This window comes from Mustelus asterias, chromosome 24 (assembly GCF_964213995.1).
Source record: "Mustelus asterias chromosome 24, sMusAst1.hap1.1, whole genome shotgun sequence".
NCBI lineage: Eukaryota > Metazoa > Chordata > Chondrichthyes > Carcharhiniformes > Triakidae > Mustelus > Mustelus asterias.
In genome coordinates this window covers 62,907,789-62,927,392 of record NC_135824.1, presented here as the reverse complement: position 1 = coordinate 62,927,392, position 19,604 = coordinate 62,907,789, and the positions used below count along the sequence as shown (strand labels likewise).

The window sequence follows — 19,604 nt, the reverse complement described above, 5'->3', positions numbered from 1 at the left end:
AGAGTGCCTTTGGTACATTGGCCTTTATAAATCGGAGTATCGACTATTAAAGATGGAGTGTTATGGTAAGGTTATGTAAGGCATTGGTGAGGCCGAATTTGCAGTATTGTGTACAGTTTTGGTCACCTAGTTACAGGAAGGATGTAAATAAGATTGAAAGAGTGCAGAGAAGGTTCACAAGGATGTTGCCGGGACTTGAGAAGCTGAGTCACAGAGAGAGATTGAATAGGTTGGGACTTTATTCCCTGGAGCGTAGAAGATTGAGGGGAGATTTGATAGAGGTGTATAAGATTTTGATGGGTATAGATAGAGTGAATGCAAGCAGGCTTTTTCCGCTGAGGCTAGGGGAGAAAAAAACCAGAGGGCATGGGTTAAGGGTGAAAGGAGAAAAGTTTAAAGGGAATATTAGGGGGGGCTTCTTCACGCAGAGAGTGGTGGGAGTGTGGAATGAGCTGCCGGATAAAGTGGTAAATGCGGGGTCACTTTTAACATTTAAGAAAAACTTGGACGGGTTCATGGAGGAGAGGGGTGTGGAGGGATATGGTCCAAGTGCAGGTCAGTGGGACTAGGCATAAAATGGTTCGGCACAGACAAGAGGGCCAAAAGGCCTGTTTCTGAGCTGTAATTTTCTATGGTTCTATGGTTCTATGGTCTTGATGCTCACTCCACTCACATTGTTTGTATCTTAAAGACTTGATTAGCTGAAAGTATTCGCATTCCAATCATTATTCATGTAAATTGAGTTTGTGTCATTATATGCCCTGTTTGTGAACAGAATTCCCACTCACCTGAAGAAGGGGCTTGGAGCTCCGAAAGCTTGTGTGGCTTTTGCTACCAAATAAAGCTGTTGGACTTTAACCTGGTGTTGTTAAACTTCTTAATGGAATGGTGCCAGCTCCTGTTGGTCTTCATAGCGAGAGGATTTGAGTATAGGGATGTTTTGCTGCAATTGTACAGGGCGTTGGTGAGGCCACACCTGGAGTATTGTGTGCAGTTTTGGTGTCCTTATCTGAGGAAGGATGCCGTTATTGAGGGACTACATCGAAGGTTTACCAGGCTGATTCCTGGGATGGCAGGTCTGTCATACGAGGAGAGCCTAAATCGAGTAGGATTGTATTAATTTCAGTTTAGAAGAGTGAGAGGGGACCTCATAGCAACTTGTAAAATTCTAACAGGGTTAGACAGGGTAGATTCAGAAAGAATGTTCCCAACGGTGGGGGAGTCCAGAACTCGGGGTCATAGTTTGAGGATAAGGGGTAAACCTTTTAGAACTGAGGTGAGGAGAAATTTCTTCCCCCAGAGGGTGGTGAATGTGTGGAATTCACTCCCACAGAATGTAGTTGAGGCCAAAACATTGTCTGATTTCAAGGAGAAATTAGATTTCGTTCTTGGGGCTAAAGGGATCGAGGGATAAGGGAGGAAGGGGGGATCAGGATATTGAATTTGATGATCAGCCATGATCAAAATGAATGGCGGAGCAGGCTGGAAGGGCCGAATGGCCTCCTCCTGCTCCTGGTTTCCATGTTGTTGAATAGCTCCCTGCTTTTTCTGGGTTCACTGCTGGTCTCTATACGGTGGTTATGAAATGATTCAATGCTCTGTCCCACCGTGGGCAACACAGACAGTGCTCCTGATAGAAGCTGCAGAGCTTGGATTAAAGCAGCTCGGGAAGATATGTGATTGCATTTAGCAATTAGTCCCCTCTCACTCCCCAGGGACTGCCCGTTAATGAAATGTCGCGGCAGTCAAATTCTGTAAACACTAATGAATATTGACTGTATCTTCCGCCTGATATCTCTTTCTTACAGAGTCAAGCACAGAGATTAGCAAAGTCATTAAATAAAAAGTAATTAATTAAAATCCGCGCTATCCTTTTCATATGCATCTTCTTGTCAAATTTGCAAATTCCACCATGAACAACCTGAGTAATACAGAGCATATAAATTGTGTGATTTAAATATTACTGAACAAAAATCCAGAGTTCAACTATTAATTAAAACCTTATTGTCACATTAATGTCATATGAATGATATGTATTAATATGATCGATATGATATACAATGTGATGCAGACTGTTTCGGAGAAAACATTGAGATTTCTCCTTTCCTGGGATTGAGAATGGAAGGAGTTCTGAATGAAGAAACGGGTGGCTTTGTGTTCAGCAAGGTGAGAGCAGTTAGTGCTCAGAATTAAACACTTCCCTATTTCATATTACCAGAGTCCTCATCAAACACTCCCAGGACAGGTACAACACGGGGTTAGATACAGAGTAAAGCTCCCTTCACAGTGTCCCCATCAAACACTCCCAGGACAGGTACAGCACAGGGTTAGATACAGAGTAAAGCACCCTCTGCACTGTCCCCCATCAGACACTCCCAGGACAGGTACAGCACGGGGTTAGATACAGAGTAAAGCACCCTCTGCACTGTCCCCCATCAAACACTCCCAGGACAGGTACAGCACAGGGTTAGATACAGAGGAAAGCTCCCTCTGCACTGTCCCCATCAAACACTCCCAGGACAGGTACAGCACACGGTTAGATACAGAGGAAAGCTCCCTCTACACTGTCCCCCATCAAACACTCCCAGGACACGTACCACACAGGGTTAGATACAGAGTAATGCTCCCTCTACACTGTCCCCCATCAAACACTTCCAGGACAGGTACAGCACAGGGTTAGATATAGAGTAAAGCTCCCTCTACACTGTCCCCATCAAACACTCCCAGGACAGGTACAGCACGGGGTTAGATACAGAATAAAGCTCCCTCTACACTGTCCCCCATCCGACATAGAACATAGAACATTACAGCACAGTACAGGCCCTTCGGCCCTCGATGTTGCGCCGACCAGTGAAACCAATCTAAAGCCCATCTAACCTACGCTATTCCAATATCAGCCATATGTTTATCCAATGACCATTTAAATGCCCTTAATGTTGGCGAATCCACTACTGCTCCACGCTCTTACTACTCTCTGAATGAAGAATCTAACTCTGACATCTGTCCTATATCTCTCACCCCTCAATTTAAAGCTATGTCCCCTCGTGCTAGCCATCACCATCCGAGGAAAAAGGGCTCTCACTATCCACCCTATCTAATCCTCTGATCAACGTGTATGCCTCTATTAAGTCACCTCTTAACCTTCTTCTCTCTAACAAAAACAACCTCAAGTCCCTCAGCCTTTCCTCATAAGACCTTCCCACCATACCAGGCAACATCCTAGTAAATCACCTCTGCACCCTTTCCAATGCTTCCACATCCTTCCTATAATGCGGTGACCAGAATTGTACGCAATACTCCAAGTGCGGCTGCACCAGAGTTTTGTACAGCTGCAACATGACCTCCTTGCTCCGAAACTCAATCCCTCTACCAATAAAAGCTAACACTCCGTACACCTTCTTAACAATCCTATCAACCTGGGTGCCAACTTCCAGGGATCTATGCACATGGACACCGAGATCTCTCTGTTCATCCACACTACCAAGTATCTTACCATTAGCCCAGTACTCTGTAATCCTGTTACCCCTTCCAAAGTGAATCACCTCACACTTTTCTGCATTGAAATCCATTTGCCACCTCTCAGCCCAGCTCTGCAGCTTATCTATATCCCTCTGTAACCTGCATCAACCTTCCTCACTGTCCACAACTCCACCGACTTTAGTTTCATCCACAAATTTACTAACCCATCCTTCTACACCCTCATCCAGGTCATTAATAAAAATGACAAACAGCAGTGGCCCCAAAACAGATCCTTGCAGTACAGAACTAGTAACTGAACTCCACGATGAACATTTCCCATCAACCACCACCCTCTGTCTTCTCACAGCTAGCCAATTCCTGATCCAAACCGCTAAATCACCCTCAATCCCATACGTCCGTATTTTCTGCAATAACTTACCGTGGGGAACCTTATCAAACGCATTGCTGAAATCCATATACACCACATCAACTGCTTTACCCTCATCCACCTCTTTGGTCACCTTCTCAAAGAACTCAATAAGGTTTGTGAGGCACGACCTACCCTTCACAAAACCGTGTTGACTATCTCTAATCAAATTATTCCTTTCCAGATGATTATAAATCCTATCTCTTATAATCCTTTCCAATACTTTGCCCACAACAGAAGTAAGGCTCACTGGTCTATAATTACCAGGGTTGTCTCTACTCCCCTTCTTGAACAAGGGGACAACATTTGCTATCCTCCAGTCTTCTGACACTATTCCTGTAGACAATGACGACATAAAGATCAAAGTCAAAGGCTCTGCAATCTCCTCCCTAGCCTCCCAGAGAATTCTAGGGTAAATCCCATCCGGTCCAGGGGACTTATCTATTTTCACACTTTCCAGAATAGCTAACACCTCCTCCTTATTAACCTCAATCCCGTCGAGTCCAATAGCCTGTATCTCAGTATTCTCCTTGACAACATTGTCTTTTTTCTGCGTGAATACTGACGAAAAATCTTCATTTAGCGCCTCTCCTATCTCTTCAGACTCCACGCACAACTTCCCACTACTGTCCTTGACTGGCCCTAATCTTACCCTAGTCATTCTTTTATTCCTGACATACATATAGAAAGCTTTAGGGTTTTCCTTGATCCTACCTGCCAAAACCTTCTCATGTCCCCTCCTGGCTCTTCCTGGCTAACTTGTAACTCTCAAGCGCCCTAACTGAGCTTTCACGTCTCATCTTTACATAAGTCTCCTTCTTCCTCTTCGCAAGAGATTCAACTTCTTTAGTAAACCACGGTTCCCTCGCTCGACCACTTTCTCCCTGCCTGACAGGTACATACTTATCAAGGACACCGTGTCCCCCATCAAACACTCCCAGGACAGGTACAGCACGGGGTTAGATACAGAGTAAAGCTCCCTCTCCAAAGCAGTAGGGGGACAGAAGAGAAGTTTGAGGACAGCACAGAAGTTAAAGAGAGCACATTAATTAGTAAAGGCAGTGTCAGTAATTCTAGTACCAGACAGATCAGACAGAAGCAAGACAGAGAGAAAGGAAAGTCCAGATTAAACTGCTTTTATTTCAATGCAAGAGGCCTGACGGGCAAGGCAGATGAACTCAGGGCATTGATGGGTACATGGGACTGGGATATTATAGCAATTACTGAAACATGGCTAAGGGAGGGGCAGGACTGGCAGCTTAATGTTCCAGAGTACAGATGCTATAAGAAAGATAGAACAGCAGGTAAGAAAGGAAGGGGAGCTGCATGTTTGATTAGGGAAAGCATCAAAGAACAAAGAACAGTACAGCACAGGAAACAGGCCCTTCGGCCCTCCAAGCCTGTGCCTTGGTCCTTGGTCCAACTAGACCAATCGTTTGTATCCCTCCATTCCCAGGCTGCTCATGTGACTATCCAGATAAGTCTTAAACGATGTCAGTGTGCTTGCCTCCACCACCCTACTTGGCAGCGCATTCCAGGCCCCCACCACCCTCTGTGTAAAAAACGTCCCTCTGATATCTGAGTTATACTTCGCCCCTCTCACCTTGAGCCCGTGACCCCTCGTGATCGTCACCTCCGACCTGGGAAAAAGCTTCCCACTGTTCACCCTATCTATACCCTTCATAATCTTGTACACCTCTATTAGATCTCCCCTCATTCTCCGTCTTTCCCGGAAGAACAACGCCAGTTTACCCAATCTCTCCTCATAGCTAAGACCCTCCATACCAGGCAGCATCCTGGTAAATCTTCTCTGCACTCTCTCTAACGCCTCCACGTCCTTCTGGTAGTGCGGCGACCAGAACTGGACGCAGTACTCCAAATGTGGCCTAACCAGCGTTCTAAACAGCTGCATCATCAGACTCCAGCTTTTATACTCTATACCCCGTCCTATAAAGGAAAGCATACCATATGCCTTCTTCACCACCTTCTCCACCTGTGTTGCCAACTTCAAGGATTTGTGGACTTGCATACCTAGGTCCCTCTGTGTTTCTATACTCCTGATGACTCTGCCATTTATTGTATAACTCCTCCCTACATTATTTCTTCCAGTACGGCCGTACTGAGAGGGGATATATCCGAGGGTTCGGCCACTGAGTCTATATGGGTAGAACTGAGAAATAAGAAGGGGGAAATCACTTTGATAGGGTTGTGCTTTCGGCCCCCAAATAGTCAGCGGGAAATTGAGGAGCAAGTATGTAAGGAGATTATAGATAGCTCCAAGAAAAATAGGGTGGTAATAGTCGGAGATTTTAATTTTCCCAACATTGACTGGGACAGCCATAGTATTAGAGGGTTGGATGGAGAGAAATTTGTTGAGTGTATTCAGGAGGAATTTCTCATTCAGTATGTGGATGGCCCGACTAGAGAGGGGACAAAACTTGACCTCCTCTTGGGAAATAAGGAAGGGCAGGTGACAGAAGTGTTAGTGAGGGATCACTTTGGGACCAGTGATCATAATTCTATTAGTTTTAAGATAGCTATGGAGAATGATAGGTCTGTCCCAAAAGTTAAAATTCTAAATTGGGACAAGGCCAATTTTGATGGTATCAGGCAAGAACTTTCAAAAGTTAATTGGGGCAGTCTGTGGGAAGGCAAAGGGACGTCTGGTAAGTGGCATGCTTTCAAAAGTGTGTTAACCAGGGTTCAGGGTAAACACATTCCTCTTAGAGTGAAGGGCAAGGCTGGTAGAAGTCGGGAACCCTGGATGACTCGGGATATTGAGGCTCTGGTCAAGAAGAAGAAAGAGGCACATGATGTGCATAGGCAGCCGGGATCAAGTGAATCCCTTGAAGAGTATAGTGGGTGTAGGAGTAGAGTTAAGAGAGAAATCAGGAGGGCAAAAAGGGGACATGAAATTGTTTTGGCAGATAAGGCAAAGGAGAATCTAAAGAGATTCTACAAATACATAAAGAACAAAAGAGTAACAAGGGAGAGAGTAGGGCCTCTTCAGGATCAACAAGGTCATCTATGTGCGGATCCACAAGAGATGGGTGAGATCCTAAATGAGTATTCTCATCAGCATTTACTGTTGAGAAAAGCATGGATGTTAGGGAACTTGGGGAAATAAATATTGATGTCTTGAGGAGTGTATACATTACAGAGAAGGAGGTGCTCGAAGTCTCAAAGTGCATCAAGGTACATAAATCTGCGGGACCTGATGAGGTATATCCCAGGACATTGTGGGAGGCTAGGGAGGAAATTGCAGGTCCCCTGGCCAAGATACCCGAGTCATCGATAGTCACGGCTGAGGTGCCTGAAGATTGGAGAGCGGCAAATGTGCCTTTGTTTAAAAAGCGCTGCAGGGAAAAGCCTGGGAACTACAGGCCAGTGAACCTCACACCTATGGTGGGTAAATTGTTGGAAGGTATTTTGAGCGACAGGATCTACAGGCATTTAGAGATGCAAGGACTGATTAGGGACAATCAGCATGGCTTTGTGAGTGGAAAATCATGGCTCACAAATTTAATAGAGTTTTTTGAAGGGGTAATCAAGAAGGTAGATGACGGCAGTGCAGTTGACGTTGTCTACATGGACTTTAGCAAGGCCTTTGACAAGGTACCGCATAAGGTTAAATCTCACGGGATCCAGAGTGAGGTAACTAAATGGATCCAAAATTGGCTTCTTGACAGAAGCCAGAGGGTGGTTGTAGAGAGTTGTTTTTCAAACTGGAGGCCTGTGACCAGCGGTGTGCCTCAGGGATCAGTGCTGGGCCCACTGTTATTTGTCATTTATATTACTGATTTGGATGAGAATATAGGGGGCATGGTAAGTAAGTTTGCAGATGACACTAAGATTGGTGGCATAGTGGACAGTGAAGAAAGTTATCTCCAATTGCAACGGGATCTTGATCAATTGGGCCAGCGGGCTGACGAATGGCAGATGGGGTTTAATTTAGACAAATGCGGGATGATGCATTTTGGCAGATTGAACCAGGGCAGGACTTACTCATTTAATGGTAGGGCGTTGGGGAGAGTTACAGAACAAAGAGATCTAGGGGTACATGTTCATTGCTCCTTGAAAGTGGAGTCACAGGTGGACAGAGTGGTGAAGAAGGCATTCGGCATGCTTGGTTTCATCGGTCAGGACATTGAATACAGGAGTTGGGAGGTCTTGTTAAAGTTGTACAAGACATTGGTAAGGCCACACTTGGAATACTGTGTGCAATTCTGGTCACCCTATTATAGAAAGGACATTATTAAACTAGAAAGAGTGCAGAAAAGATTTACTAGAATGCCACCGGGATTGATGGATTGAGTTATAAGGAGAGGCTGAATAGACTGGGACTTTTTTCTCTGGGGCGCAGGAGGCTGAGGGGTGATCTTATAGAGGTCTATAAAATAATGAGGGGCATAGACAAGGTGGATAGTCAATATCTTTTCCCAAAGGTAGGGGAGTCTAAAACTAGAGAGCATAGGTTTAAGGTGAGAGGGGAGAGATACAAAAGTGTCCAGAGGGGCAATTTTTTCACACAGAGGATGGTGAGTGTCTGGAACAAGCTGCCAGAGGTAGTAGTAGACGCGGGTACAATTTTATCTTTTAAAAAGCATTTAGATATTTACATGGGTACGATGGGTATAGAGGGGTATGGGCCAAATGCGGGCAATTGGGATTAGCTTAGGGGTCTTAAAAAAAAAGGGCAGCATGGACAAGTTGGGCCAAAGGGCCTGTTTCCATGCTGCAAACCTCTATGACTCTACACTGTCCCCCATCAAACACTCCCAGGACAGGTACAGCACAGGGTTAGATATAGAGTAAAGCTCCCTCTACACTGTCCTCATCAAACACTCCCAGGACAGATACAGTAGAGAGATAGATATAGAGTAAAGCTCCTTCTACACTGTCCCCCATCAAACACTCCCAGGACAGATACAGCACGGGGTTAGATACAGAGTAAAGCTCCCTCTACACTATCCCCCATCAAACACTCCCAAGACAGATACAGCACGGGGTTAGATACAGAGTAAAGCTCCCTCTTCACTGTCCCCATCAAACACTCCCAGGACAGGTACAGCACGGGGTTGGATATAGAGTACAGCTCCCTCTACACTGTCCCCATCAAACACATCCAGGACAGGTAACAGCACAGTTAGATACAGAGTAAAACTCACTTTACACTGTCCCCATCAAAAACTCCCAAGACAGGTACAGCACGCGGTTAGATACAGAGTAAAGTTCCTTCTGCACTGTCCTCATCAAACACTCCCAGGACAAGTACAGCACAGGGCTAGATACAGGGTAAATCTCCCTCTACACTGTCCCCATCAAACACTCCAAGGACTGGTACAGCATGGGGTTCGATACAGAATAAAGCTCACGCTACACTGTCCCCCCATCAAACACTCCCAGGACAGGTACAGCACAGGGTTAGATACAGAGTAAAGCTCCCTCTACACTGTCCCCATCAAACACTCCCAGGACAGGTACAGCACGGGGTTAGATACAGAGTAAAGTTCCTTCTACACTGTCCCCATCAAACACTCCCAGGACAGGTACGGCATGGTGTTAGATACAGAGTAAAGCTCCCTCTGCACTGTCCCCATCAAACACTCCCAGGACAGGTACAGCATGGGGTTAGATACAGAGTAAAGCTCTCTCTACACTATTCCCCATCAAACACTCCCAGGACAGGTACAGCACGGGGTTAGATACAGAGTAAAGCTCCCTCTACACTGTCCCCATCAAACACTCTGAGGACAGGTACTGCATGGGGTTAGATACAGAGTAAAGCTTCCTCTGCACTGTCTCCATTAAACACTCCCAGAACAGGTACGGCACGCTGTTAGATACAGAGTAAAGCTCCCTCTGCACTGTCCCCATCAAACACTCCCAGGACAGGTACAGCACGGGGTTAGATACAGAGTAAAGCTCCCTCTGCACTGTCCCCATCAAACACTCCAAGGACAGGTACAGCACCGGGTTAGATACAGAGTAAAGCTCTCTCTGCACTGTCCCCATCAAACACTCCAAGGACAGGTACAGCACGGGGTTAGATACAGAGTAAAGCTCTCTCTACACTGTCCCCATCAAACACTCCCAGGACAGGTACAGCACGGGGTTAGATACAGAGTAAAGCTCCCTCTGCACTGTCCCCATCAAACACTCCCAGGACAGGTACAGCACGGGGTTAGATACAGAGTAAAGCTCCCTCTGCACTGTCCCCATCAAACACTCCCAGGACAGGTACAGCATGGGGTTAGATACAGAGTAAAGCTCCCTCTACACTGTCCCCATCATGGGTGGGGGGGAGGGGGGAGGGGGGGTGTTAAACTCCATATTGTTTTCAGTCAGTTTGTGATGTGCTTTGTGTCACTGCTTCACAAGATCCTGCCGTCAGTTTACCCCGTTCTCTGAAAGTCCAGCCACTGAGAGGCGCTGAGCTCCAGTGCCAGTTCCTGGGGCTTTCCTGTGGGAACGTTGCACATTCCTTCCTCCCAATCCCTGTAGCCCGACTCCACAAATCGTCAACTTACCATCTGTCCTTCTCTGATGATTGATATCGATGTGAAGCATTACATTCGCCATCTCAACATCTCAGGTTTCTTCAACAACATCTTCCAAACCAGAGACCATCTCGAAGGACAGAGGCAGCACGTAGCTGGGAACACCATCACCTACAAGTTTCCCTCTCAGCCACTTGCCTTCCTGACTTGGGAATACATCGGCCGTTCCTTCACTGCAGCTGGGTAAAAATCCTGAATTCCCGCCCTAACAGCACTGTGGGTGTACCTACACCCCAGGGACTGCAGCGATTCAAGAAGGCAGCTCACCACCACCTTCGCAAGGTCAATTAGGAAGACTAAAAAAATGCTGGCCTAGCCAGCGATGCCCACATCCCATGACTGAATTAAATAAAGACTTAGCCTGTCCATGTTGAATATTCAAGTGTGTTGCTGCTATTTGGTATTTACATTAGCTGGGAGGGACTGTGCTGTCACTCATTCCAGATGACAGGGAATCTTTAATGGTGACTCTTAGACTGGCGATCAATGGGAACTCAAGAAGCAGAGATTTGAAGCTCTCCTCACAGGCGTGCCCTTCCCATACCAATCAATATCAAACAGCACATTTACACAATGCTTCTGAATAGATTATTGATTATCTCTACAGCTTTTCAGACAAATTCTATCAGCTGGCTTTTATCCCCTTTGAACAGTGATGTATTGATCAATAACAAGGTTTAAACCTCACACTTTGTGTCAGGCGGAGATTGAGGTGAGTTGAGACACAACTCTTCCATGCTGGGCAGCACTGAATACCATTCGAGAGAGGTGAGATACTTCCTTTGTAGGTCTGATGCTGGGGAGATTGATGTACTGCTCCTGCCTCCCCATTCAATACACTGACCTGTTGTTCAGATTGTTAGCCCGCCTGCTATTGACCCATGTGGACTGTTGGTGAAATATTTGAAGGTTAATAGATTGAGAATTGGTTAACAGACAGAAAAGAGAGAATCTGAATAAATGGGTCATTTTGAGCATGGATTAGTACTGGGGCCTCAACTTGGCAACTTTTATCAATGTGGGTGGCACGGTGGCACAGTGGTCAGCATCCTGCCTCACAGCGTCTGGGACCCGGGTTCGATTCCCGGCTTGGGTCACTGTCTGTGCAGAGTCTGCACGTTCTCCCCATGTCTGCATGGGTTTCCTCCGGGTGCTCCGGTTTCCTCCCACACTCCAAGGATGTGCAGGTTAGGTTGATTGGCCATGCTAAATTGACCCTTAGTGTCCCAGGATGCATAGGTTAGAGTGATTTGCAGGGTAAATAGGTGGGGTTAGAGGGAAAGGGCCTGGGTGGGATTGTTGTTGATGCAGACTCAATGGGCCGAATGGCCCCCTTCTGTAGGGATTCTATGATTCTATGATTTGGTGAAGGGACAGAATGCGATGGATCCAAATCCTGTGATGATACAAAGCTAGGTGAGAAAGTAAGCTGTGAGCAGAACGCAAAGAAAATAAAAAAGTACTTGGGTTTATATAGTAGCTTTTTTGTAGATGACCAGGTGAGGCCCCAGTCCTGGTCAAAGTGCTTTGCAGCCAATGAAATTCCAGTCACATGTGGGAAATACAGCAGCCTATTTGTGCACAGCAAGCTCCCAGAGACAGCAATGTGATAACCCACCCAAACATATGCATTTGTGTTGTGGACTGGAGGATAAATATTTGTCCAGGAGAACTCTCTGCCATCATTCAGATAGTTCCACACAATCCTTTACATCCACATGAGGGGAAAGAAAGGGACTCGATTCAGCAAGTCTGCAAAGGGATATGGACCAGTTAAATGAATGGGCAAGAAGATGGCAGGTGCTGTATAATGTAGGGAAATTATTCACTTTGATAGAACACAAGAACACAAGAAATAGGAGGAGGAGGAGGCCATTCGGCCCTTCAAGCCTGCCCCGCCATTCAATGAGATCCTGGCTGATCTATGCCGGCCTCAATTTCTTTTCTGTGCCATTTCCCCACAGCCCTCTATCCCTCAATCTATCAAATATTTATCCACCTTCATTTTGTAAATTTCTAATGATCCAGCCTCCACCACCCTTTGAGATGGGAAAGCAGAATATTTTTTAAAACATGGGAGATTAGGAATGTTGCTCTGCAGAGGAATGTGGGTGTCCTTGGACATGAATCACAGGAAGTTAACATGTCGACACAGCAAGCAATTAGGAGGGCAAATGGTCTGTTAGCCTTTGATGCAATGCGATTGGAAAATAAACTAACAAAGTCTTGCTATGATTATATAGAGATCTGGTAAAACCACACCTGGAAGTCACTGCAGTTTTGGTCTCCTTAGCCAATGAAGAATGTGTTTGCCTTGGATAAGATGCAGAGAAGGTTCACTCGATTGGTTTCTGAGATGAGAGGATTATCCAATGAGATTGAATATTACGAGTTTAAATTCTGTGGAGTTTAGAAGAATGGGAGGGAGGCTCAGTGAAACTGGTGAAATTCTTTGACAGGCGGATGGGGGCGATGGTGGGAGGGTCTGCCCCTTGACTGGAGAGTCAGGGTCAGAGGTCCAGAATCAGGAGATTGAAACTTAGGACTGAGATGTGGAGGAATTCCTTCAGCAGGAGGTTGTGCAGCTTTAGAATTCACTTGATGTTTTGTGGTGGATTATATTCAAGACTGGGATTGATGGGTTTTTGAATATTAAGGACATGGCGTTAGTGCAGATAGAAGATCAGCTGCGATTGTACTGAATGGTAGAGCAGACTTAAGGGTTGGTATAGACTGACATTGCCCCCATTTCTTATATTCTTATGTTAAAGGGTTTGCAAGTCATTTAGAGATGGTTTTGGAACAATATTATTTTAAATGAATTTATTCTCAGCAGTTAAAGGGATAATTCCTGAGAAAAATAGACATCCCACAGAGGTAGATGTTCCTGACAGCAATGTGATGGGTTTAAAGTAAGAAGTCTCACAACACCAGGTTAAAGTCCAACAGGTCCAAACCTGTTGTTGTGAGACTTCTTACTGTGCCCACCCCAGTCCAACGCCGACAACTCCACATCATGGGTTTAAAGGCCAGAGAGTAACCAGGAGGCCAAGAGAGTTGTAAAGCAACCCCCCGCACTCCCCCCCGCCAACCACCTGCCACCACTCTCCAACCCCCCCAAACCCCCTGCCACCACTCCCCACCCTCCCCATCACCTGCCGTCACTCCCCCCCCAACCCCCTGCCACCACTCCCCACCCACCCCATCACCTGCTGCCACTCCCCATCCCCCCTAACCCCCTGCCACCACTCTCCAACCCCCCCGAAACCCCTGCCACCACTCCCCACCCTCCCCATCACCTGCCGCCACTCCCCCCCCAACCCCCTGCCACCACTCCCCACCCTCCCCATCACCTGCTGCCACTCCCCACCCCCCCAACCCCCTTGCACCACTCTCCAACCCCCCCAAACCCCCTGCCACCACTCCCCACCCTCCCCATCACCTGCCGCCACTCCCCCCCAACCCCCTGCCACCACTCCCCACCCTCCCCATCACCTGCCGCCACTCCCCAACCCCCCCAACCCCCTGCCACCACTCCCCACCCTCCCCATCACCTGCTGCCACTCCCCACCCCCCCAACCCCCTGCCAACACTCTCCACCCCCCCCCAACACCCTGCCACCACTCCCCACCTTTCCCATCACCTGCCGCCACTCCCCCCCCGCCCCCAATTGCCACCACTCCCCCCCACCCTCCCCACCCCCTGCCGCCACTCCCCACTCTGCCCCAGACAACTGTCCAATGTGAGGTGATTCATTTTGGTAGGACAAATTTAAATGTGGATTACAGGGTCAAAGGTAGGGTTCTGAAGACTGTGGAGGAACAGAGAGATCTTGGGGTCCATATCCACAGATCTCTAAAGGTTGCCAGTCAAGTGGATAGAGCTGTGAAGAAGGCCTATAGTGTGTTAGCTTTTATTAACAGGGGGTTGGAGTTTAAGAGCCGTGGGGTTATGCTGCAACTGTACAGGACCTTGGTGAGACCACATTTGGAATATTGTGTGCAGTTCTGGTCACCTCACTATAGGAAGGATGTGGAAGCGCTGGAAGGAGTGCAGAGGAGATTTACCAGGATGCTGCCTGGTTTGGAGGGTAGGTCATATGAGGAAAGGTTGAGGGAGCTAGGGCTGTTCTCTCTGGAGCGGAGGAGGCTGAGGGGAGACTTAATAGAGGTTTATAAAATGATGAAGGGGATAGATAGAGTGAACGTTCAAAGACTATTTCCTCGGGTGGATGGAGCTATTACAAGGGGGCATAACTATAGGGTTCGTGGTGGGAGATACAGGACGGATATCAGAGGTAGGTTCTTTACGCAGAGCGTGGTTGGGGTGTGGAATGGACTGCCTGCAGTGATAGTGGAGTCAGACACTTTAGAAACATTTAAGCGGTTATTGGATAGGCACATGGAGCACACCAGGATGATAGGGAGTGGGATAGCTTGATCTTGGTTTCAGATAAAGCTCGGCACAACATCGTGGGCCGAAGGGCCTGTTCTGTGCTGTACTGTTCTATGTTCTATGTTCTATGTTCTATGTTCTATGTTCCTATCCTGGAGTCTGCTGCCAGGGGAATTGACTCATTCAAGGGCCATTCTTCAACAGTGTAAATTGTCCACTGTGTCACCATGGTGACTTCCTGGGAGGATGTCGGGCAGCCATTGAAGGCTGAGTGTGGCAGCAATATCAGGACTGGACAAGGCTCAAAGATGTCCAATCGTTGCCATGGATATTCGCGTGGAAGGATCCACCTTCTGACCTGAGGCCACTTACAACTCAGCTTCCTGTGTTTAGAAACTGAGTTTGGAGTTTTTTGCCAGTACTTCCATTTTCAAATGCTTCATTTCTTCAGAAACATTTTCTTGGTGCAGCAGTGAGGCAGACATACCCAATCCCCCAATCCCCCACCACCCTCCCCACCCGCCAACCCCCGCCAAACCCCCAACCTCGTCTTCCCATTCTGCCATTCTTAATGAGATGGTGAACACAGAATTGGCCATTCCCCGAAGGCATGCTGCTAATCATAGAAATCATAGAAACCCTACAGTGCAGAAGGAGGCCATTCGGCCCATCGAGTCTGCACCGACCACAATCCCACCCAGGCCCTACCCCCACATATTTTACCCGCTAACCTACACATCCCAAGACTCTAAGGGGCAATTTTTTAACCTGGCCAATCAACCTAACCCGCACATCTTTGGACTGTGGGAGGAAACCGGAGCACCCGGAGGAAACCCACGCAGACACGAGGAGAATGTGCAAACTCCACACAGACAGTGACCCGAGCCAGGAATCGAACCCGGGACCCTGGAGCTGTGAAGCAGCAGTGCTAACCACTGTGCTACCGTGCCGCAGGACTGGCTCAAGAAATGCCCACAATGTTCAAATGCTTTCTGAGGGCATACAATACCACCCTGAGAGTCAGTCCATCAAACACTCCCAGGAAGATACAGCACAGGGTTACCGACAGAGTAAATTTCTCTCTGCACTGTCCCCATCACACATTCCCAGGACAAGTAAAGCAGGGGGTTCGATACAGAGTAAAGTTCCCTCTAAACTGTCCCCATCAAACAGTCCCAGGACAGGTTCAACACAGGCTTAAATACTGAGTAAATCTCTCTCTATACTGCCCACATCACACACTCCCAGGACCAGTACAGCATGGGGTTCGATACAGAGTAAAGTTCCCTCTAAACTGTCCCCATCAAACATTCCCAGGACAGGTACAGCACGAGGTTAGATGCAGAGTAAAGCTCCCTCCATACTCTCCCCCATCAAACACTCCCAGGACAGGTACAGCACGGGCTTAGATACAGAGTAAAGCTTCCTCTACACTGTCCCCATCAAACACTCCCAAGACAGATGCAGCACAGGGTCAGATACAGAGTAAAGTTCCCTCTAAACTGTCCCCATCAAACATTCCCAGGACAGGCTCAACACAGGCTTACATACTGAGTAAATCTCTCTCTACACTGTCCCCATCAAACACTCCCAGGACAGGTATAGCACAGGGTTAGATACAAAGTAAAGCTCCCTCTACACTGTCCCCATCAAACACTCCCAGGACAGGTACAGCACGGGTTTAGATACAGAGTTAAGATCCCTCTACACTGTCCCCATCAAACACTCCTAGGACAGGTGCAGCACAGGGTTAGATACAGAGTAAATCTCTCTCTACATTGTTCGCATCACACACTTCCAGGATCAGTATAGTATGTGGTTAGAATCAGAGTAAAGCTCCCTCTACACTGTCCCCATCAAACACTCCCAGGACAGGTACAGCACGGGTTTAGATACAGAGTAGAGCTCTCTCTACACTGTCCCCCATCAAACACTCCCAGGACAGGTACAGCACGGGGTTAGATACAGAGTAGAGCTCTCTCTACACTGTCCCCCATCAAACACCCCCAGGACAGGTACAGCACGGGGTTAGATACAGTGTAAAATCATTATTCACTGTACATTGTTACTGGAAAAAACATTCTCAATCCTGGGTGTGGTTTAGACTGAGAATTCTGTATCTGACCATTGCTACCTCGGAGTGTTTGTTACTTTTAGCCCAAAGTGGAATTGATTCCAATGCCCATCATGCAAACAAAACCAACGAAGGATTGAAGGCAGGGAAAGATTTCTGGACCTTGAATAGTGCGTTTGAAGAAAGCTTTACAGGCCTCACAGGAAGCTACTCCATAATGGTATCCAGAGGCAATGTCACCACACACGAGGCACAGGCGCTTCGGAATGGAACTGAGACCGTAATCACACTTCATCGAATCGTCTCCAATCAGCCCACTCGGACAGTCCTCATACCTCTTGTGGCAGCAACTGAAATTATTAGTGAGTTCAGGGGAGGTAAGTCCCTGGGGAACTCCGCTGAGTGTGAAACTGTACATGGTGCTTCCATCCGATGAGCCTCCCACACTACAGTGACTCGCTTCTGCCACTGGGCTCCAGGGTTCCATTTTTACATAGGATTCCGAATGGTGATCCTCAACGGATTTCCGACAAACAAACCTGAAAACAAGTCAAATATATTTTAAACCGTCTGAATGAAAAGGTAGAGCTTTACTCTGTATCTAACCCCGTGCTGTACCTGTCCTGGGACTGTTTGATGGGGACAGTGTAGAGGGAGCTTTACTCTGTATCTAACCCCGTGCTGTACCTGTCCTGGGAGTGTTTGATGCGGACAGTGTAGAGGGAGCTTTACTCTGTATCTAACCCCGTGCTGTACCTGTCCTGGGACTGTTTGATGCGGACAGTGTAGAGGGAGCTTTACTCTGTATCTAACCCCGTGCTGTACCTGTCCTGGGAGTGTTTGATGGGGACAGTGTAGAGGGAGCTTTACTCTGTATCTAAGCCTGTGCTGCACCTTTCCTGGGAGTGTTTGATGGGGGACAGTGTGGAGGGAGCTTTACTCTGTATCTAACCCCATGCTGTAGCTATCCTGGGAGTGTTTGATGGGGACAGTGCAGAGGGAGCTTTACTCTATATCTAACCCCGTGCTGTACCTATCCCAGGAGTGTTTGATGGGGGCCAGTGTAGAGGGAGCTTTACTCTGTATCTAAGCCTGTGCTGCACCTGTCCTGGGAGTGTTTGATGGGGACAGTGTAGAGGGAGCTTTACTCTGTATCTAACCCCGTGCTGCACCTTTCCTGGGAGTGTTTGATGGGGGACAGTGTCGAGGGAGCTTTATTCTGTATCTAACCCCGTGCTGTACCTGTTCTCGGAGTGTTTGATGGGGACAGTGTAGAGGGAGCTTTACTCTGTACCTAACCCACGTTGCAGGGAGAGAGAATGGCGGAATGAGAGAAAATGCTGAGGGCAGGAGTGAGAGAGAGAATGCTGGCGAGAGAGAGGGAAAGACGGAGTAAACTCTGGAGACAGCAGTGCAATGAAGAGGCAATGGTTCCAGAATCGCTGCCCTAAATTTCAGATCATAGAATCATAGAAACCCTACAGTGCAGAAGGAGGCCATTCGGCCCATCGAGTCTGCACCGACCACAATCCCACCCAGGCCCTACCCCCACATATTTACTTGCTAATCCCTCTAACCTATGCATCTCAGGACTCTAAGGGGCAATTTTTTTTTAACCTGGCCAATCAACCTAACCCGCACATCTTTGGACTGTGGGAGGAAACCGGAGCACCCGGAGGAAACCCACGCAGACACGAGGAGAATGTGCAAACTCCACACAGACAGTGACCCGAGCATCGAACCCGGGACCCTGGAGCTGTGAAGCAGCAGTGCTAACCACTGTGCTACCGTGCCGCCAGCAAGAATCATACCCCTAGACCAATGAGCCACTGATGTATCATTGTTAAGTAGGGTTATTAATTAGAAAGAGGAGTTTGGGAATGAAGGGAGCGGTTTTCTGTTCTGTCCTGTCGGCTGCAATCATTTACACATGGTTCAGTTGACTGGAACAGCCAGAGATGGTGAATCGAGCGGCCCAGCAGAACGCTGCTGTGTTGAACCTCAGTCATGATGTGGAGATGCCGGCGTTTGGACTTGGGTAAACACAGTAAGAAGTTTAACAACACCAGGTTAAAGTCCAACAGGTTTATTTGGTAGCAAAAGCCACACAAGCTTTCGGAGCTGCAGAAGGGGCTTGCAGCTCCGAAAGCTTGTGTGGCTTTTGCTACCAAATGAACCTGTTGGACTTTAACCTGGTGTTGTTAAACTTCTTATTGAACCTCAGTGACAGAGGCGCAGCGTTCCGTCGGAAACGTTCTGCTGCTTTCATTTTAGCTGTCAGAAGTGAACAGTGGAACACAATTAAACACTTCCCATCCCAGTTTATAGTTAACATGGATTTGCACAGCCTTCCTCACACAGTGAGAGAGAACTGGACATTCTCCACTTTAGAGTCTAAATTCCCCTCTGATTTGCTGGCGGGGTGATGGTCCCTTCACCTGTCTGACAGAGAATGAGGTGGACCCGCTGCAAATACACATTCCTTCCCAACCTCAGTGCCACCTTCTCCAGTCTGTACTGGGGAAAGCACTGGGGAATTTCCCTGAGAGATATTTGATCAGGTCTCTGAGATGGGAAAGGGATGAATCTGTCAATTGTCAATCAGAAACAATTATATCGATGATACGGTTATTTATAATGCATCAAATCTAAAACAATTTAAACTGGAGCAATGGTTTGGGGAGAAATG

General features: G+C 47.5%; 1 protein-coding gene across 3 annotated transcripts in view; it reads right to left on the bottom strand.

Annotated features, from left to right (window-relative positions):
- Window positions 1–17,210, bottom strand: part of LOC144511088 (estrogen-related receptor gamma-like) — a 67,530-nt gene extending 50,320 nt beyond the window's left edge. For all 3 annotated transcript variants that reach the window (XM_078241066.1, XM_078241065.1, XM_078241064.1), the window contains exon 1: window positions 17,078–17,210. In XM_078241066.1, coding sequence (XP_078097192.1) covers window positions 17,078–17,210 — 133 coding nt within the window. The remainder of the gene's footprint in view (window positions 1–17,077) is intronic.
- Window positions 17,211–19,604: the final 2,394 nt, after the last annotated feature.